General features: G+C 43.2%; 1 protein-coding gene across 2 annotated transcripts in view; it reads right to left on the minus strand.

Moving 5' to 3' along the window:
* Positions 1-17,482, minus strand: part of KLF7 (Kruppel like factor 7) — an 88,698-nt gene extending 71,216 nt beyond the window's left edge. Inside the window, exon 1 of one of the 2 annotated variants that reach the window (XM_034655064.1) lies at positions 16,911-17,482. In XM_034655064.1, coding sequence (XP_034510955.1) covers positions 16,911-17,012 — 102 coding nt within the window. In that variant the 5' untranslated portion in view covers positions 17,013-17,482. The remainder of the gene's footprint in view (positions 1-16,910) is intronic. The other variant, XM_002918086.4, reaches the window with a different exon arrangement.
* Between the last annotated feature and the right edge of the window lie 28 nt (positions 17,483-17,510).

Below are 17,510 nucleotides of genomic sequence, written 5' to 3' on the forward strand. Positions count from 1 at the left end.
GCATACTCAAGTGTCTTGTCACATTCCTGACCCCAGAATCAAACTTCTCACGTGGGGGTTGAGCCAAAGCGATGTCCTCACAAATCCCTACAGAAGTGGGTTGAGAGGCTGACATTCCTGTCCCTCTTCATCTCCACTTTTCCTTGAAAGTCTGGAGCTAGAGCAAACTAGAAGCTGTGAGCTTCAGGGACCTCATCCCACTCTACCTACTGTGAGGGGAGAGCTGTGTCTGCGATCTGGCCCAGAAGACAGAGCAAGAGAGGCCCGGGCCAAGCCACCACACAGGCTATTCCCCAGGGTCATCCCAGGTGCAAACTTCTACTAATGGATATAGAAAGACAGAGCCACTCCACCCCCAAAGAGATGAACAAAACTCTGGTGGCTCCTTATAGACAGAGATCCAGATGTGCCCACATTTGCACCAGTGCTCCAGGTGAGGCAGTATGCGAGCAGACCTTTGGACCTGACACGCTGGCCTCCGAAGTCCTCATCAATACGGTGCCTATCTTAAGTAGCATGGAGATCTCAGCATCCTTAGTGGAGTCAGTGTGTTTCTCATCAGAGAGATCAACCTCCCTTCTTATCTACAGTTACCTCCTACTAGGGTTGCCCTAGGCTGGGATAAGAGTCCATGTTCCAGACAGCACACGTGGTGCTCTGTCACTCCAATCCCTATGTGACATAAGCTGGGTTTCCCTGGAAGTCAAGCTAAGAGGTCATGGTAAGTCTAGGACTTCCTACCCAGGTAAGTCCCCATCTTCTTATCATCTAACAACATGTGACAGTACATTGTTAATGAGTCATTTTAGCCACACAGACTTCCACTTTCAGAAGCAAACTGTCCCCAGAATTCTCACTTCTACACAAACCCCAAACTTCCTCCATCCTTGGGTACTAACACACACTCTCACACACACACACACACAACAGTTTCATGCATGGTAAAATACTTTAATTTTTTTAAATGTATCTAAAAAAATTAAGCCAAATATGCCATCTTTATCCAGAAGTTTTGGTATGCCATAGACCATAAACTAAATTTACTTTTTCAAAATTAATGCAAAAGCTAACACACACACACGCACACACACAAGAAATGTCCCCACTTTTTAGACAACCAGTAGGAAAATGTTTTCCAAGTGCTTTGAGTATGTCACAAGTAACAGCCCTATTTGAACAAATAAAAAGCTACTACATTTCTGCTCAGAAAACTGAATAGAAATCATAAGGAGGAAGAAAGCCAGCAAGAAGTGCTAGTTTAAGGCTTGAAACAAAAGCCTTCCCTACCACAGAATAGAAAACAATAACATCATATAGCATGTGACAGTTTACAAGTCACTTTCACATCCATATATCATTTGATTATAACAGTCCTATTATTACAATCCCCACATTGCAGATGGGAAAATGCAGTTTAGCAATTTGCCCTGGTTTATACTTACAAAGTCAGGACAAAATTCCAGGTTTTCTGACTCCAAATCCCTTGAATTCTCTACCACACCAGTATTTCTCAAACTTAATTTTCATTCCAGCTCTATGCATTTTTACCAAATCAACATTCCATCTGTACAATCATTTCCCTATCATTTTCTTTTTTAATTGCCTCACTAAGACATTATGTATTAAGGTTGCACATATCTTAAAATACTTTATCTGTAAATATCTACCCATAAAAGATAACCATAAAATTAAAAACAACAAGCCAAAATGATATTATTAACTTTTAGCTGGATGTTTGCCCGCCAGAAGCTCTGGGTCTGAGATATGTTCTCTCTTTATGAGAAGAAGAGGAAGATGAAGAAGGAGAAGAGGAAGAAGAAGGAGGAGGAGGAGGAGGAAGAGAGAGAAAGTGAGAAAGCAAAAAAGCAAAAAGAGAAGATGAAGAAGGAGGAAGAAAAGAAGGAAAGATTATCAAGCTTTTGGTGTTAAAGACATACTATCACATACTTTCTCCTTGAGTTAGTCACAAGGATTGGGAAAAAAAAAAAAAAACAAACCTGGAAAGGGAAAAATACTGCCTCCCATGGTAATTTGTTTTATTTGACACTGCGCTCTTGAGGCTTAAGAAGTGCAGTCCACCCTTTGAGAGGCATTGCCTTGAACCATGCTGCACCATGCATTGTGTTAACACGAGAATCAGAGGAGGAGACAAACCATGAGAGACTATGGACTCCTGGAAACAAACTGAGGGTTTCAGAGGGGAGAGGGGTGGGGGAATGGGATAGACTGGTGATGGGTATTAAGGAGGGCATGTATCGCATGGAGCACTGGGTGTTATATGCAAACAATGAATCATGCAACACTACATCAAAAACTAATGATGTACTGTATGGTGACTAACGTAACATAATAAAAAATTTTTTTTCATTAAAAAAAAAAAAAACATGGGAATGTATTTAAACTATTGAAAAGGGGCTCACAATTCTTGAAGGTCCAATACTGGCTTGGACTGAAATAATGATCTCTGAGGCTCAGGCAGTTTACCTGCAAATTGAGGAGGGGGAAAAGGGATTGTAGTGAGGTGTCCCATGGTCTTCAAATTCTAATATTTGTAAAATTCTGGTTCTATGAAGAGGGAGCATAATGAAGAGATGATGGAAGCAAAAGCAGAAGGAAAAATTAGGCAGATACATCTTGGGTAGGAAGACAAAGGTTTTTTTGCATTCTGCTTCTCTTTCATAGGAAAACTGTGCAAGGACATTTTAAGTCCACATGTCTGTTTTTCTTTTCTTTTCTCTTCTTTTCTTTTCCTTCCTTCCTTGAAATATTTTTTTCAGAAATATTTTAACAGTAAGCTAATTCACACAGTAAAATAGTTATTAGCTTAAAAAGTAATTAATATGTATGTTAACAAGATAATGACCCTGGACCTTTACTTAGCACTCAAGTTTTTGAAAAGAAAAAAAAAAGGAAAAGGAATTGGGGATTAGAGAAAAGAAGGAGGAACCCTCAGCATCAAGTATTTCAAAGAAATGGCTTTTTTAAACAGGAAAGGAACGACCCTGAAATTCACCATCTGGTCAACCTAAGTGATATCCTTAGTAATATAAGGGAGCCAATATAAAATAATAAATTTTTTTAAATACCTCTAATGTAAAACAGCATCCTGAAAGCATTAGAAAATGAAGGCCAAGTGCCTTGCTGGCAGTATTTGCGTGCCAAGGATAGGAAGAAAGCAAATTACTTGATTCTCAGGAAAGTACTTTATTATAATGCCCTGGAGTTCTTCACACAAAAAGCATCACTTCCTCTGTGAAACAAGTCATATAAAATTCACCTCAACAAAAAATATGCAGTTAAAGCAATTAATGGGATTCTGTACAACATGCCTCTATGTCAGACTAAGAAACTTATTACATGTTTTTCTTCCTCAAAAAGGAGTTTTTCCCACCACTGACCAGCTGGGTCTCCGGGAGTGACAAAAGAAACCCTGACAATAGCAGCCCTTTGGTAATGAGGGCTATCTGACCAAAAAATACTTTTTGTTTGGTATTGTCCCATTTTGCTCTCACTTAGATCAGGAAGAGGCTGCAAGCTCGGGAAACTCGGTTTCCAAACTGGAAAATGTTGCAAATACCAATAAGGAATGAACATGCTCTGGAGCAACTGCTCAGCCCAGGCGGGGAGAGGGGTAAACCAGATGGTCTTTTCCATCCCAGATTTCAAGGATCTACAACAGAACCTGGATGACTAGGAGAAATTCAGATGCAATTTGGAAGCTGCTCTATAAAATAGAACCCCAAACAAAGACATTCAACAAGGCAGAGAAACCTAAGACACAATGAAAATGAATTCTGGGTGAGAGTATAAAGCAATCCAGCTTGAGACTGGGGTGGAAAAATAAAGGCTGTTTCCAAATCATAGCATTTTGGAGGGGAAGGTGCCTCAGAGAGCCGCCAGTTGTAGGGCTCACAAATCCAAACGTATGCTCACCAGGTCAGAGATCAGAAATGAAGTTAGGCAGAAATAATGGGGACAAGGTTAATTGATGAGTACATAATCTGTCTAAAAGCATTCAAATTAAAAAGAAAATTGAAATATGTATGCTGGCCAAATAAAACACCTCTTCAAGCCAGCTCAGCCTGGGAGCTTCCTGTTTGTGTCCCTGATAATCTAACTCTTCCTAGTTCTACCCTAAGGTAAGCTCTAGCCAGAAGGAAAGAGATCACATCATTTGATGATAAGCACAAAACAGTGGGTATATGTGGCAGAGCCAAAATGGGAGGATTATGTTACACACTGAGATGATGTTAAATAGAAAAAAAATTAAATGATATTAAAGCAAAAATCCTCTGCATGTCTTTGGTTCAGGTATACTAAGTTCACATGAGAACAAATTATCATCTAGTTAAACACAAAGCTACTGAGAACTGGAGAAGATGTATGTAGAGAGAAGTTGTACAAAACAAAACAAAACACCTAAGTAATCAGAGAGTCAGATAGTTAAATCTGTAGTTAAATTTGTCACAATGGCCTTGGATTAGATATGGCAAATGGAGCTCCTGTCTTCCATTTTCTAGGCAGAAAAATTGGGGTACTTAGAACACTTACAGCTTGTTTTTTAAAATACATTTTTTTTTAAAGTTATATGTTCAAGTTTCCTTCTAGATACTTCTCAAGAGCAAGATAAGAAAAATCCTTTCCATTCCTGGTATTGGTTGATGTATAGTTAAAAAAAAAAATTGGGTAAGTTTAGGACCTTTTTTAAAAAAAAATTCCAGGAAAAAGATCTCATTGATATGTTAAGTGGTGTGAAGACTTCTCAGGAAATCTGTGAAGTGGGGAGAAGGATAAGGACATTCTCCCTTGGGATAGCTGGAAGCAAGTTAGACAAAGAACTGTAAATGTTCTTTCCAAGAGCCCCCCTCCTGCCAGCCAATGGGACCCTCCTTCCCTGGTTTCTATGTATCAAAGAAAACACAAATATACACACTGGAATGCAGTCTGTGCACCGGGCTGGCATCTCTGAAATAAATCTCTCCATAGGTGCTGGGCTAGACCTTCAATATGAGGAAATAATCTTTGAGTTTTATAGCAGCATATGCATGATTCTTCCCCCTCCCCCATAAAATTCCCAACACGAACAACCACATCAAATTATTGCTTTTCAGAGGCCAATTCAAAAACGTCCTACTTTATCACAGAAAGAATATTCCTTGTGTATGTGAGTGCTTCCATTATGTCTTATTTGAAGGAGGAAAATGAAATAAAAATCCTATCTGAGATATTTATAGATCTCATAAAACCTGATTCACTCTCATAAGCTGCTGTAAGCTCAGTCATCAGGTAAGGCAGAAATGGCAGGTGTAGTAACCAGCACTGTATTATGTTATATATGCCTAATTCTGGCTCTTAAAAAAAATAACCACACGCTGGAAAAACTTAAGAGAAGTAAGTCATAAGTAAGACTGGAGAGAAAGAAAGGGGAATGGGTTGGAAATGTACATGAGCGGGCCAACCGAATTGCAACATGTCACATAGGCCTAGTTTCAGGGGACAATGGATATTGCTAGTCTCTCCCCAGTTCTAAGTACAAATGACTTCATAAGAGCTTCCCCTGTGGGATGGATAAAGGAATACCATGCCCAATGCCCAGACCTCTCTCCTGCCCTGTTTCCGTCATTCACCTTCTCTTAGACACTCCAGGATCACTGGTGTCTTAGATCAGTGATACCATTTAGAAAAAGAGCATTGCGCCACTTTGCACTGTTACTGAGGAGAGGAAAGATAGTTGAAAATGGAGAAGAAATGAGCATTTTTTAAGTGGATGCTAAATGCCAACATTGGGCCAGAGAGCCAACATGCCTGCCCTTATTAACTCCATTCTACAGATGATAGAATGAGGTTCAGAGATACTGTCTCAAGGTTTCAGCTCTGCCTTATTCCAAAACCTCCATGTAATTTGCCTACCACCAAACACTGACCCAAAGGAGATAGTGCATAGTTCAGTCCTCTTACAGATGAGAAAACCAAGACCCAGGAAGAAGACAGAGCAGAGAATTGTTCAAATCCATACAGGGCCATCAGTCGCCAGACCATGACCTTTAGCTTCTGCCCTGGTGTCTCCTATCTCACCAAGCGTCAGTATAAATGTTAAAAATTAGTGCTGAGCAGACTGCCTGGGTTTGGATCCTGCCTCAACCACTTCCAATTTGCGTGACTTTAGGCAAGCCATTTAATACCTCCAACCTCAACGTCTCCATCTGTAAAATGGAGATGTGCAGAATCTGTATCTCACAGGGTTGGGAGGATTAAATAAAATGCTACATAGGAGGAGTTCAAATGAGATCATCTTCAGGGAGTATTTGACATGTATTAGATATTATTATAACGCTTGTTATGATGACAGGAAGAGTCGCCAAGTAGAAAAAGGGAAGAGGAAAGTGTGTGCCGTGGATACTGCTTTTGCAACTCATTTGCTTTGCAGCTACGAGAAGACAACTTGCTTAATCTTCCCCTGCTTCAATTTTCTCACCTCCGAGTGGGAAATTCTGAAATATCTGCCCGCTCCTTAGTTACAGAAAGAATGTGCTAATGACAAGAGACCATGAGCAAAACACCCGGAGCCCTTCTGAACCAACGCTTAATACAGATGCTTGTTAGACTCTCCCAAGCAAACAGGAAAATCCCCATCATGGAGGAAATGATCTCTTGGTCCGTACGAAAAAAAAAAAAAAACCCAAAAAACAAGAACCTTGATGTAAAGAGGCAAATGCACAGGTAAGGGTTGAACTATCTTAGAACACAGAAGTGAAGCCAGCGACTCAGTTTGCCTTTTAGCAGCATGTCGGTGGCTCATAGGAGAATCAGCCCCTCATACAGCCTCCTCACAACAGACCCCTTCTCCCACCAGAGGCAGGAACCGGGCTCTATGTACAGGGTCTGTAGTGGTCCTCTGAGCAAACACCAAAAGCTCAAAAGGTATGGGGTAGGGGGAATCTATTTCTACTCCTTTGTACGCCGACAAATTCGCCGCCTCTCCAAAAATAAGAGGCAGCACTGTGACCACTCCATTGAATTCCTGCTAACTGAGCTCCGGAAGGTGGGCCCGCGAGCAGGGTCAGGAGCAGGCAGGCACTCCCCTGCACAGCAACTGCTCCACAGCTAATTGCCGTTTTCACAGCTGGGTTGAGCTTTCCAAAAGGCATCCTTCAACCCTAAGCTCTGAGCTCCTCTCCTGATGTTCTTTCTTGCCAACCATACCCCCATCAAAGACAGTTTATAGATAAAAGGACGTAGCTATAGTACATACATTTTTGCAAACATCGCAGTGTGAAATAGAGGCACTTCTAAGGCTTCTTTGTGAAGATCACCACATGCCACGGTCATTACCACAAGAGCTAAGCCTTCTACAGACAAGGAGGCAGCCTCCTTGCCTGAATGTCCTCAGTGGCAATTCTTCCACAGTTTATTTTTGCTCCTCTTACTAGAAACATGGGTCCTTTGAAATCCTTTATAAACAGAGTCTACTTCCAAACAGTGAGGTCAGTAAGAAATATGGAGAGCTGCTACCTAATGCCTATCTGGCATCATCCAACAGACGTTCATGCATGCATCCATCCCTTTAAAACCACAGAGCAGGCTGAGGTAAGTGGAAAATCATGGTCGAGGGCCTGCCGAGAATGAATTATTTGAAGCGCGGCATGGCTGCAGTTGAATGCCCAACACCACAAAGGTACCAGAAACGGAATTTGACCAGGTTAAGCAAACCTCTAGTGGGTCACAGGAATGTGAGCCAAATGGGACTGCATTTGACACTTTAAGGTGAGGGAAAGCAAAACAAGAAGGATGAAACAACGCTTGGGCCGTCACTATTAACCAATGAGCTGGATGAAGTGCATCCACCAACACTGTCCTGCTTTATTCTAAACCTCTGTTACACTTAGACTCCAAGTTACACTGGAAAGCAGATATTTCCATATAAGCAGCAGGCACCTGCAACTCGGATATATCTGATATTAACTCTCTGTAGCTTAATGGCTCAAAGCCTTTGGCTGCATGTTGGAATCACCAGGAAGCTTTAAAAAAACACTGATGCCTGGATTCCACCCAAAGGGATACCGATTTGATTGGTCTGGGGTGCAGCCATGCTTGAAAACCATTGCTGCAGACATAGTCGAATCTTAACTCACCATCATATCATAATCCTCACATATCTATTGAATGCCTACTGTGTGCAAGGCTCTCTATGAACCTGAAGGGTTACATATTAAAAGTTGATTATCAAAATTATAACCAAGGCATCAACTCTGCTCTATCTCAAACAACCTTACTGGAAAAACAAGTGAACAGGAAAAAAAGATAAGGGAAAGAAAGAGAAGAAAAGAAAAGAAAGAAATGAAGGGGGGAGGGAGGGAGGGTGGGTGGGAGGAAGGAAGGAAGGGAGGAAGGAATGAAAGGAAAGAAAAAGAAGCTATACTACAAAACAAAACTAAAAAGCATCATGAAAAATTAAAAAGTTCTACGCAAGAGTGTAGAAGTAGTAGCAATTACTATCACCCAAGGGGAGGGAAAGGAGTTTCCTGGAAGATGTGGCAACCCTCTGCAAGTTAAAAGATGGGGAAAATTTGGACTAACAGAATCAGAGGGGAAGAGGGAGGAAGAAGGAAAAGGCTGAAGGAAATGACAGAAATAAAGACCAAAGCAGGAAAAGCACAGTGATGCAGTTTGGAGGGCACTTATTGCACATAAAAGGTGGAATCGTGACGACTACCCACGTTGAGTGGAACATCCTAGAACATTCTGACTCTTAGAAGTTTGGCCTCATTCTATGTGCAACAGGAAGACATCAAGAGCTTGAAAACATGGTGAGAGAGGTAGAAAGTCAGTCCAGGGGCCGTGCCAGGGGCTGCCCTGGGGGATGGCAGAGGGAGCAGGAAGGGGAAGGCCATGGTGAAGTACTGCAGGGGCCAAATCAGTGGGATTGGCACCTGACTGGATGCAAGGGAAGAGAGGGGCCAAAGGTGACTAGAGCGTCAAACACAGATCGCAAGAAAGGTTATCTCAATAAAAGAAACCAGGCAGCCAGGAAAAGAGGAAAGACGTTGTTGAGTTCAAGCTTTGGGACACAGTCAGCTGAGGTGATCATGGGACACCCCCAAAAGCTTTTATTGTCAGTCCCACATTTTCAATCCATCCCCACTTTGGGGGCCTGAAAGGAAAATACCTGCAGTTGGAGATGCAGGGTATAGCTCTGAGGAAATACGGAAGTCTCCATCTGGACAGGAAACTGCAGAGGTGACACCAATCAGTGAGATGAGTTCCCACAGAGAATCTTCACCATTGTAACTCCCCAGGATTGGGTAGAGAAAGGCAAAAAATCACCAAGCAAAGGGGTGAAGAGCACCCTACATTTCCCTTCTGAAGGAGGTACACTGCAGACTTAAGCCGACTTCATCCACCAGCCCTAAAAGGACATTTTGAAAAGCTCATAAAAGTTGACTTTCTTCCCAACTGCTTATCTCAATACGTAGTATTTTTTTGGTTTAAATTTGTAAACCATTACAACCTCGCTGTCCATCCAGCCTGCTCTAGCCATTTTTTAAAACTTCAAAACAATTTTTCCCTAATTGGCACATGATTGCTGTCACAGTTTTGTGCGGTCCCTTTGTTGGCAAGGTGTCAGAGAAAAAGCCGTTTCACATTGGATGCTTTCTACATAAAACCCCAGTTCTATTGTCCATCCCAACCCCCTACCATATACATCACGCACCCTCCTTATTCCCACTCTGCTTGTTATCATTGAAGTGACAGACCTTTTCAAAATAAAACTGGAGTTGTAATTGGGGGCTTTTGTTTGGTTTTTTTTTCAGGACAGGGTACATTTTCCAGGCTACTACACATTATTATAAAAGTGGAAAAGGGATTAAATCATACTCATAATGCTGCACCAAGATACTCAATAGCTTGGTTTAAGTCCCAGACAATTTCAAGATTCCATGAACTAGTAGTGTTCTAAGTCAAAAAGGGGATTTTCTTTTTTTTTTAATGTTTTTTTATTATATTATGTTACTCACCATACAGTACATCCCTAGGTCTCCGATGTAAAGTTCGATGATTCATTAGTTGCGTATAACACCCAGTGCACCATGCAGTACGTGCCCTCCTTACTACCCATCACCAGTCTATCCCATTCCCCCACCCCCCTCCCCTCTGAAGCCCTCAGTTTGTTTCTCATAGTCCATAGTCTCTCATGCTTCATTCCCCCTTCTGACTACCCCCCTTTTCTTTATCCCAAAAAGGGGATTTTCTTGTTCCCTTTAAGGGGAGGGAGGGAAAGAGAGAGGAGGCAAGAATGAGAAGTGACTCCAAGTATACTCAAGACAGTGTAACCAAAAGCAAACAAACTGATGTGGGCCTCCAGAAAGGGTCCTGAGTCCTGGAAGCACGATCGGTGTTAACAACAGCTATATGACCTTGGAGGGTTCAAGGTCTCATCTGCTTTAACAACCACTTGGTCCAACACCAGCATTTTAGAACTGAAGAAACCAAGATCATTTTCAGGATTTGAAATTCCAAGATTCTATGTTCCCAGGTTTAGTACAAGGCCTGGGGCCCTGACTTTCAATATGACCCTCAGGAAATGTCAATAAACCCATATTCAGAAATAGATATCGCATGTGGCTCTACATTCATTATTTTAATTACCTCTAATCATTTCCGAATGACATGGATGCTGTTTCCTGGCCATTACGGACATGAGTATTCACACTGTATATTCATCCGCCCTAAAAGGGCCATGAGCCCCAACATGCCATTAGCTAAAAGAGCAACAGAACTTAGTAAATCTCAAGCAGGTTTTATAAACAAGGTTGTGACAAAGTGGGTAAATACAGATAGGCACAGGTCAGTGTTCGAAAACTCACAGGTCTTAAAATTTCTTTTTTTGGCAATTACGTTCTGATTCTGTATCACTTAATTTTGAATATGCTTACTCTCCCCTACTGGAGTCAAGCTCACAGGGAAGAATCTATACCAGCATCACCCACAGAGTATTCTGGCACATAACCACAATTAAGGAATGAAGGATTTACTGTGAAATATTCTCCATATTTCAACATAAACAAAGGAAATCTCACAAGGTATGAGTGACTGCACCCACCAGCTCAATCAGGAATGCTACCACTATGAAATCAGAAGTCACTCATACCTCAAGCAGGCTGACACTCAGCCCATATTCCAAGGCTGCTGTTGGCCCTTGGCTGTAATATCAATCGACCACACGTATGGTGGGCAGGGCTACTAGAAGCTGCTCTAATGGAGGGAGAAATGGACACAATACACTTAGCAGGACACCTAGCAAGTTCTCTGTCACACCAAAATGCCAAGTGAGGGAAACAAAAGGACTCAAGGCAGTAGAAATAATTCTCCAAATCAGCAGCTACAGATAAAGGCAAACACGATCATGACCATTTTTAGGTAAAAACATGTGCTGGCAATGGCAATACTTCATTTATTTGGGGAACTCTTAAACTAAATTGAAAAAGGATGGTTTCTCAGGTGGATGTTCTAGGGTAAGCACGCAACGGAATGGGGTGGAAGAGTGTCTCTGAGCTTGCCCAGGTTACATGTAACATTAATGATGAGACACTGTAAACTGTTCCACCGACTTTAAAACATTAGTAGTTGTAGAGCTTCCTAATCACTGTACTTATGAAGATTCAGCAGTTCGGGTTAAAACGTTTCTACTTGTTTATGCTAAGTAAGCATTCAGATGATTCAGGAAAACAAAGGGATTTATTTGTAGAGAGACTAACTCTCCACCCCTCACCCTTCTGGCACCACTCAGGTTAAATTGGGGAGCTGTCCTAAACTTTCAGCAAATCCCAATTCCACCATACATGCTCACTGAGTGAACTGGAATCACAGAGGCGTTCTCTGCATTGGCCAGTCACAGGGTCCAGCTTAGGTGAGGAAAAAAACAACAACAACAAAACCCTTGCACACTACTACAAACTGCAGAGATAGGGGGCGTCAGCTATTCCATCAACATGAGTCAGTGGGGGCTGGCCAGAGAAAACTGTATTCTTCTTTGCGCAATGGGCACAGAGTGATTCAAGAAGACTGCAATGCCTTCTTGTACTCAAAAAGTTAAAATCACGAATCCTCTGAAGGGAGAAGAATCTGAAGATTTATAAGAGTGGCTACTAAAAGCCCCATTAGGACCCTCTCTAAACTCTTCCCATTTAAGCGAGGAGGCATATAGCCCCCACTGGCATTTATATTTAGAATGGGCTGGAAGAGAGGAAGAGTCCACATCTGAACACTGAAGGTCTCTGACATACCCATAACATAAATCATTTCAGGGTGAGGCTGTCACAGTGCATCTTCTGCTCTGCCCTTTAAATGGATTGGACCCCAACATCACATTCTCCTCAGGGTAGGGAGTGGGGGGTGGGAGTTTCATGGAGAACAAAGAAGTCACCACTTCCTTTATCCCCCCACAAAAGACAGATGTAGTAAAAATATCTGCAGTGTAACATTCACTCACTTTAAAATACAGAACTGCAAACAGGTAGACCGAATGATAATGTTTGTGAGCCCCTAAATCTACGCAAAGATGTATCTATTAAAAAGAACATGGAAACGAGTCTATAAAAGAAAGGCTAAGTGCGTGATTGATTGCACTCACATGTGCTCTCATTTGTAAAGCTACATGTATTTAGTGATTGCATCCTTATATAGAAAATCTGAATAACGGGACAGTTTTCATTTTTTTTCATCTACCAAGTCACTGTTTCAAATAAAAAAAAGATTTATGGTAACTGAAGAGCACACAAACAACATACCAAAAAAAAAAAAAAGCCAGCTATTTTATCCTTTCAGTGTGGTTAGCAAGGCTCCTTTGTGTCTACAAATTTCCCTGGGTGGTGCTGTTGCCAAGAAATTCTAATTCATGACAAGGTTTTCTGCAAATTGGGGACAGAGGCAAACCTGCAGATGCAGGGACCCTACAGTTTGCTTTGTCTTTCTGGCTGAGACAGCACCTGGCTGCTCAGGCCTGTGGAAGGCAGTGCGAAGGCAAGATCACCATAAAGAGGAAAAAGCAATGTAGCTCACAGAACAAAACCCATCCCTTGTATCATGAGGCTGTTCTTGGAAGGCAACCATTTTTGTAGGTTGTCCCCTAGAGATGCCTCATATCAAAGGCCCTTGTAAAAAGCGTTCCAGGGTGCCTGAAACCAAGATGAAATTGCAGTGTTATGGGGACACTTTAGTTCGTACAGTAGCCAAGTATGCCATTAGTTTAAAACAATGGGGGAATGGGGGAGGAGGGAGGAATGTTCTATGATTTATTTATTTGTTTCCAGTAGCAGTGGAAAATTTTCTCTGAGCAAAAAGGAGGCCTGAAACTGACCCCATCTGCCAATTATGAATCAGCATTAACAACAAGCATACTTCCATAAGAGTTTTCAAGTAAACATACCATGCTCCTCAATGGCATGAAGCAAAGCTAAGCGCAAATAAGACTCAGAACTTCATTACTTGACCTGCACTTGTGAAAAGAGCAGACTAAGTATACAAAATCTATCCAAATTCTAAGTCTTTGTAGCTTCTTGGAGAAAAATACCCAAGAGTATCCTATCAAATCCTTTTTATTTTCCAAGTCAGCAGTGGGTCCAGGAAAATCACGATTTCTACTGGCAACAAAACTCATGAATGTGTTTCCCTTTATCCATCATCAAGTGGTACCCTATAAGCTACTCCGGCTTCTGTCCTACCTTTGACTTTTTCCTACTTTTGCTCAGACAGCTCTTGGAAAATTTCCTGCAAGTTTCCGAAGAACTGAAGGCTGGTAGCCTTAAGAGTTGTGCGTCAGCTGAATTCCATAAAATAAGAGACCACATAAGCACAGTGTAATTTACAGTTATATGACAGGCAGAGATGATGTTACTTGGGCCAAGTGCTTAAGTATGCAGTCAGAGCCCAGGAATGGAGAGCTGTTAATGTAGGATGTCCATCTGGATTTTAAAATTACACCAGCAATGATTTTCAGAGTTGGAGCTGTAGGTTGCTAAAGACATCACTGCCTGAAAGCCCAATGTCAAAATGACGATCCCCGTGACAGGAGGACCATCCCAAGCTCACTGACTGTTAAGCAGGACAATTATCCCAGGCCACAGTTTCAAATAAAATCCCCCAAAGAGTCCATCCTTAATTTCCAAATGCACAGATGTTCTTGGGTTTATCATCCAAGCCACTCTTTCTCTACAAACCAAATCAGATTATTGGAATCTCTGTATTTCGCTCATCTCCTCAAGGCCAGGTACACTGTTCACTTTCAGAGAATATCTAATAATTGCTCCTCATCTGACCTCTAAAATCTTATTACCCCAGAGCATCAGGAAACTTCCTCCTGCCTGGGGGTTCTCTGTAGCAATCTTCTTAAGCCATTTTGAGCAAAGGAGTCTCAAAATTTCACCATCTGATGGTTGATTTGGCCCTGACAGTTGTGTATAACCATCCCCCCTCCTTACACTCAGAAGCAGGGGGGGGGGCAGGAGAGGGAGGAAGGAAGAGATTGAGGTTGGAGGTTTTGTCATCAGCATGAACTTCGAGTCACAGTCACCTTTCAAGAGAGCAGTTGTGACTACAGAGCCCGGAGCAGAAATCTCCTTGGAGTGATATCTTATTTAGGAGTGCTTCCCCACAAGTTACGTTTCAGTGTGGCCTCTGAGCTGCCTCTCAAATAGCTTGGCAAAGGGTTTTAAGGTAAGAGCATTGCCAGTTGGAGAGGGTTAAGGCAAGAAGTAAGGAGGGAGGTGTGTGTGTGTGGGGGGGGGTGAGACTCCTTGGCCTGCAGATAGAAACTAAGCTAGAGGTTCCTTGAGGGAGGCAAGTAGAGAGGGGTAGGGAGAGGAGGGGGAAGGAAAGGCACAGAAGGCTTCGGAGGAAACAATAGATCTAATATATTCCCTAATTATCAAACCAGTGATGTTTCTTTACAGATCGAGACTCTCTCCTGGATGGTCTAACCAGATCTAGGGAAGCAGGTTTCCTCTGGCGAGGCCTTCCCCCAAAGCAGGCTTTACTACTGTGAAAACTTGAACCAAAACAAAGTTGTGTGATTCATCAGGAGGGAACGCTGTAACAAATAAAGCCAACTTTCTTCCCTCCAACACTGCTTAACAGTTAGTCACAAACAAGGGCTGCCTTGGGCAGGCTGACTAAATCAACAGATTCCCTACCCTAACCTGTCTAGACAGTCGTTAATACGCAACCAGTTTGACACCAGTGGGCTGACAACGTGAAATGAAAGCTATTTCAGAAAACGAAATTCTGGCAACATTTTGGCTTCATTAGCATGTGAAATGAAAGGAGGAAAAGATCTGGTGAGACCCTTCATGAGACAGTCTCATTAGGGATGGGGGAAAGGATGCACTGAAGAAATGCCTTGCGCTAAGAATGCGTGAACTATGTGTGCACTCGGAGACAAAGTCGAAGGTCTCTGCCAGCATCCTTAGGCAGCAACGGATGGTGGCCACATAGACAGCGGAGGCCAGCACCTGGAGGAAACCTCACTGCCTCTAATCAGGGGAGAAGAGGCAACGAGTAACAAAGGTACAGTCAGAGGATCAGCTTTGCCACTCTGCTCCCTATACCCAAAGCCAAACCTCACTCACTAAAGCAGCAACTGTTACAACCTAGCCTCAAGCTGGCAAATCCTGCTTTGGATCCTGGCAGAAGAGATTCAGCCGTTCATTAGCCTTAACAAGCTGCTGTCACTGAGCGAAGTTACATGAGCAAGCCACACACCAAGCTTCTCGCAGTCCTCCCCAAGGGCAGGCTGGTTTCTTCAAGACGGACTGTGCGAGTTCACACTTCCGATGTGCAAATGCAGACTGTCTTCTTGGACGTTCCATGGTGCACACTGGAGTATTTTTAAAGAATACCCATACCCCCCTGCCCCCCACCCACCATCTTTCCTGCAGAGTGTCCCTTCAGCAGTTCCTAATCCTTGCTGAGAAAACGACTGTTTCCGCAGCAGATCTAGCACTTTCCACTGACCAGCACTTTCTTTATTCCACTTCACAAAGGCCAGTGAACTTGTCACCAGACCCGCTTTGCCCTCAGCGGGACGCCTAGCCAACTTGGCATCAGTGCCCTTCAGCATCACAGGAGTTTCTTAACTAGTCCTCTAAGACAAAAGTCAGAGGCATGGAAACACACACCACCCTTTGTCAGTAGCTGTGCCTTCTCACCAGGGAGGGACCCCCAAACAAAAAAGAGAAACAAGGACACACATAGAGGCACTGCACTGGGGAAATCTACAATGCATGGTCAGCGTTAGATAGATACATCTTCCCGTCCTCCTCCTAATCCTTGAGTATCTTTTGTCACTGGGCTCTTCTCCCTCCTGCCCACCTACTCACCTAAAAATCAAGCTTCTATATTTCATTGACACTCGCTAATTACTGGGAAAACACTCCGCTATGCTCCCACCTCCTGACCCCCATCTGACGGTCGGTTGTCAGTACCAGCTGAAAGAACAGAACCTGATTTAAGGTACCAAGTAGGTAGAGCTCCAGCATATAGGGACGCAGTATCCTGTCATCGATGGCTCATAAAGCCCCAAACCACCTTCCCACCCGGTTCCTCCGAACCCCAGAAGTTACGCAGGTCTGTGCTGGGGACAGTGAGCCCGACAACGTGTGCGCAAGGATGTGTGTTGGTAACTGAAACGCAGGCAGGCAGCTCAGACCGGCTACTCAGCTCAGCACACTACGGGGTTAGAGGGTGGGTGGAGAGGTAAGCGTAGATGACTGTTTCCGAAAACATTTTAAACAACAAACAATCAAAAAGGGGGGGGGATAAAACAAACAAAAAATTCAACCCCAAGCCCACACCAACGCAGCCCCTGCGTCTCCGCCGCCACCACACGATTTACACAAGTAATTTAAATCATTCACCTGCTGCCAGGTCTCCTCCAGGGATGGCAAAGCTGAGAAGTAGCCGGTGTCGTGGACAAGTTGTAGCTCCTGGAATATACTATAACTAGCCAACACGTCCATGCTGCTGCTGCCGGGCAAAACGGGAGGAGAAACCCTCCCCCGAACACAGTTGGGTCTGTTTGTTTGTCAGTCTGTCTGGCTCACCCCCCAAGAAGGCAGACATCCAGTGGCCCTTTTGTTTTGTTTTGTTTCAGTCAACTAAAAAGGAAAAAAAAAATCAATGCAGGAGAGAGGAAGAAAGGAGGTGAGAGAGGAGAGAGTGAGTGGGGTGGATGGAGAGAGGCATCCAGCATGTACAAGTGCAGACGGCTGCCAGGAAAAGGGGACTTCTCCACGGGAGTAACAATTCCCTTCCAGGGCTCTAATCACTCCAGCTCGTGGATCAGGAAGGGGGATGCAAACTCACTGACACGAAGCTGCCATCTATTTCTGCAGCGCTGTTCGCTCCTAATGCAATCTTTGCTCTTTATTTTGGGAGGTTGCATTTTTTTTTTCTCGCGATCGCTTCTCTCCCCCCCTTCCCTTCCCTCCCCACCCCCCACCCCCCTTGCTAGTTTG

Source organism: Ailuropoda melanoleuca, chromosome 2 (assembly GCF_002007445.2).
Source record: "Ailuropoda melanoleuca isolate Jingjing chromosome 2, ASM200744v2, whole genome shotgun sequence".
NCBI classification, from domain to species: Eukaryota; Metazoa; Chordata; class Mammalia; order Carnivora; family Ursidae; genus Ailuropoda; species Ailuropoda melanoleuca.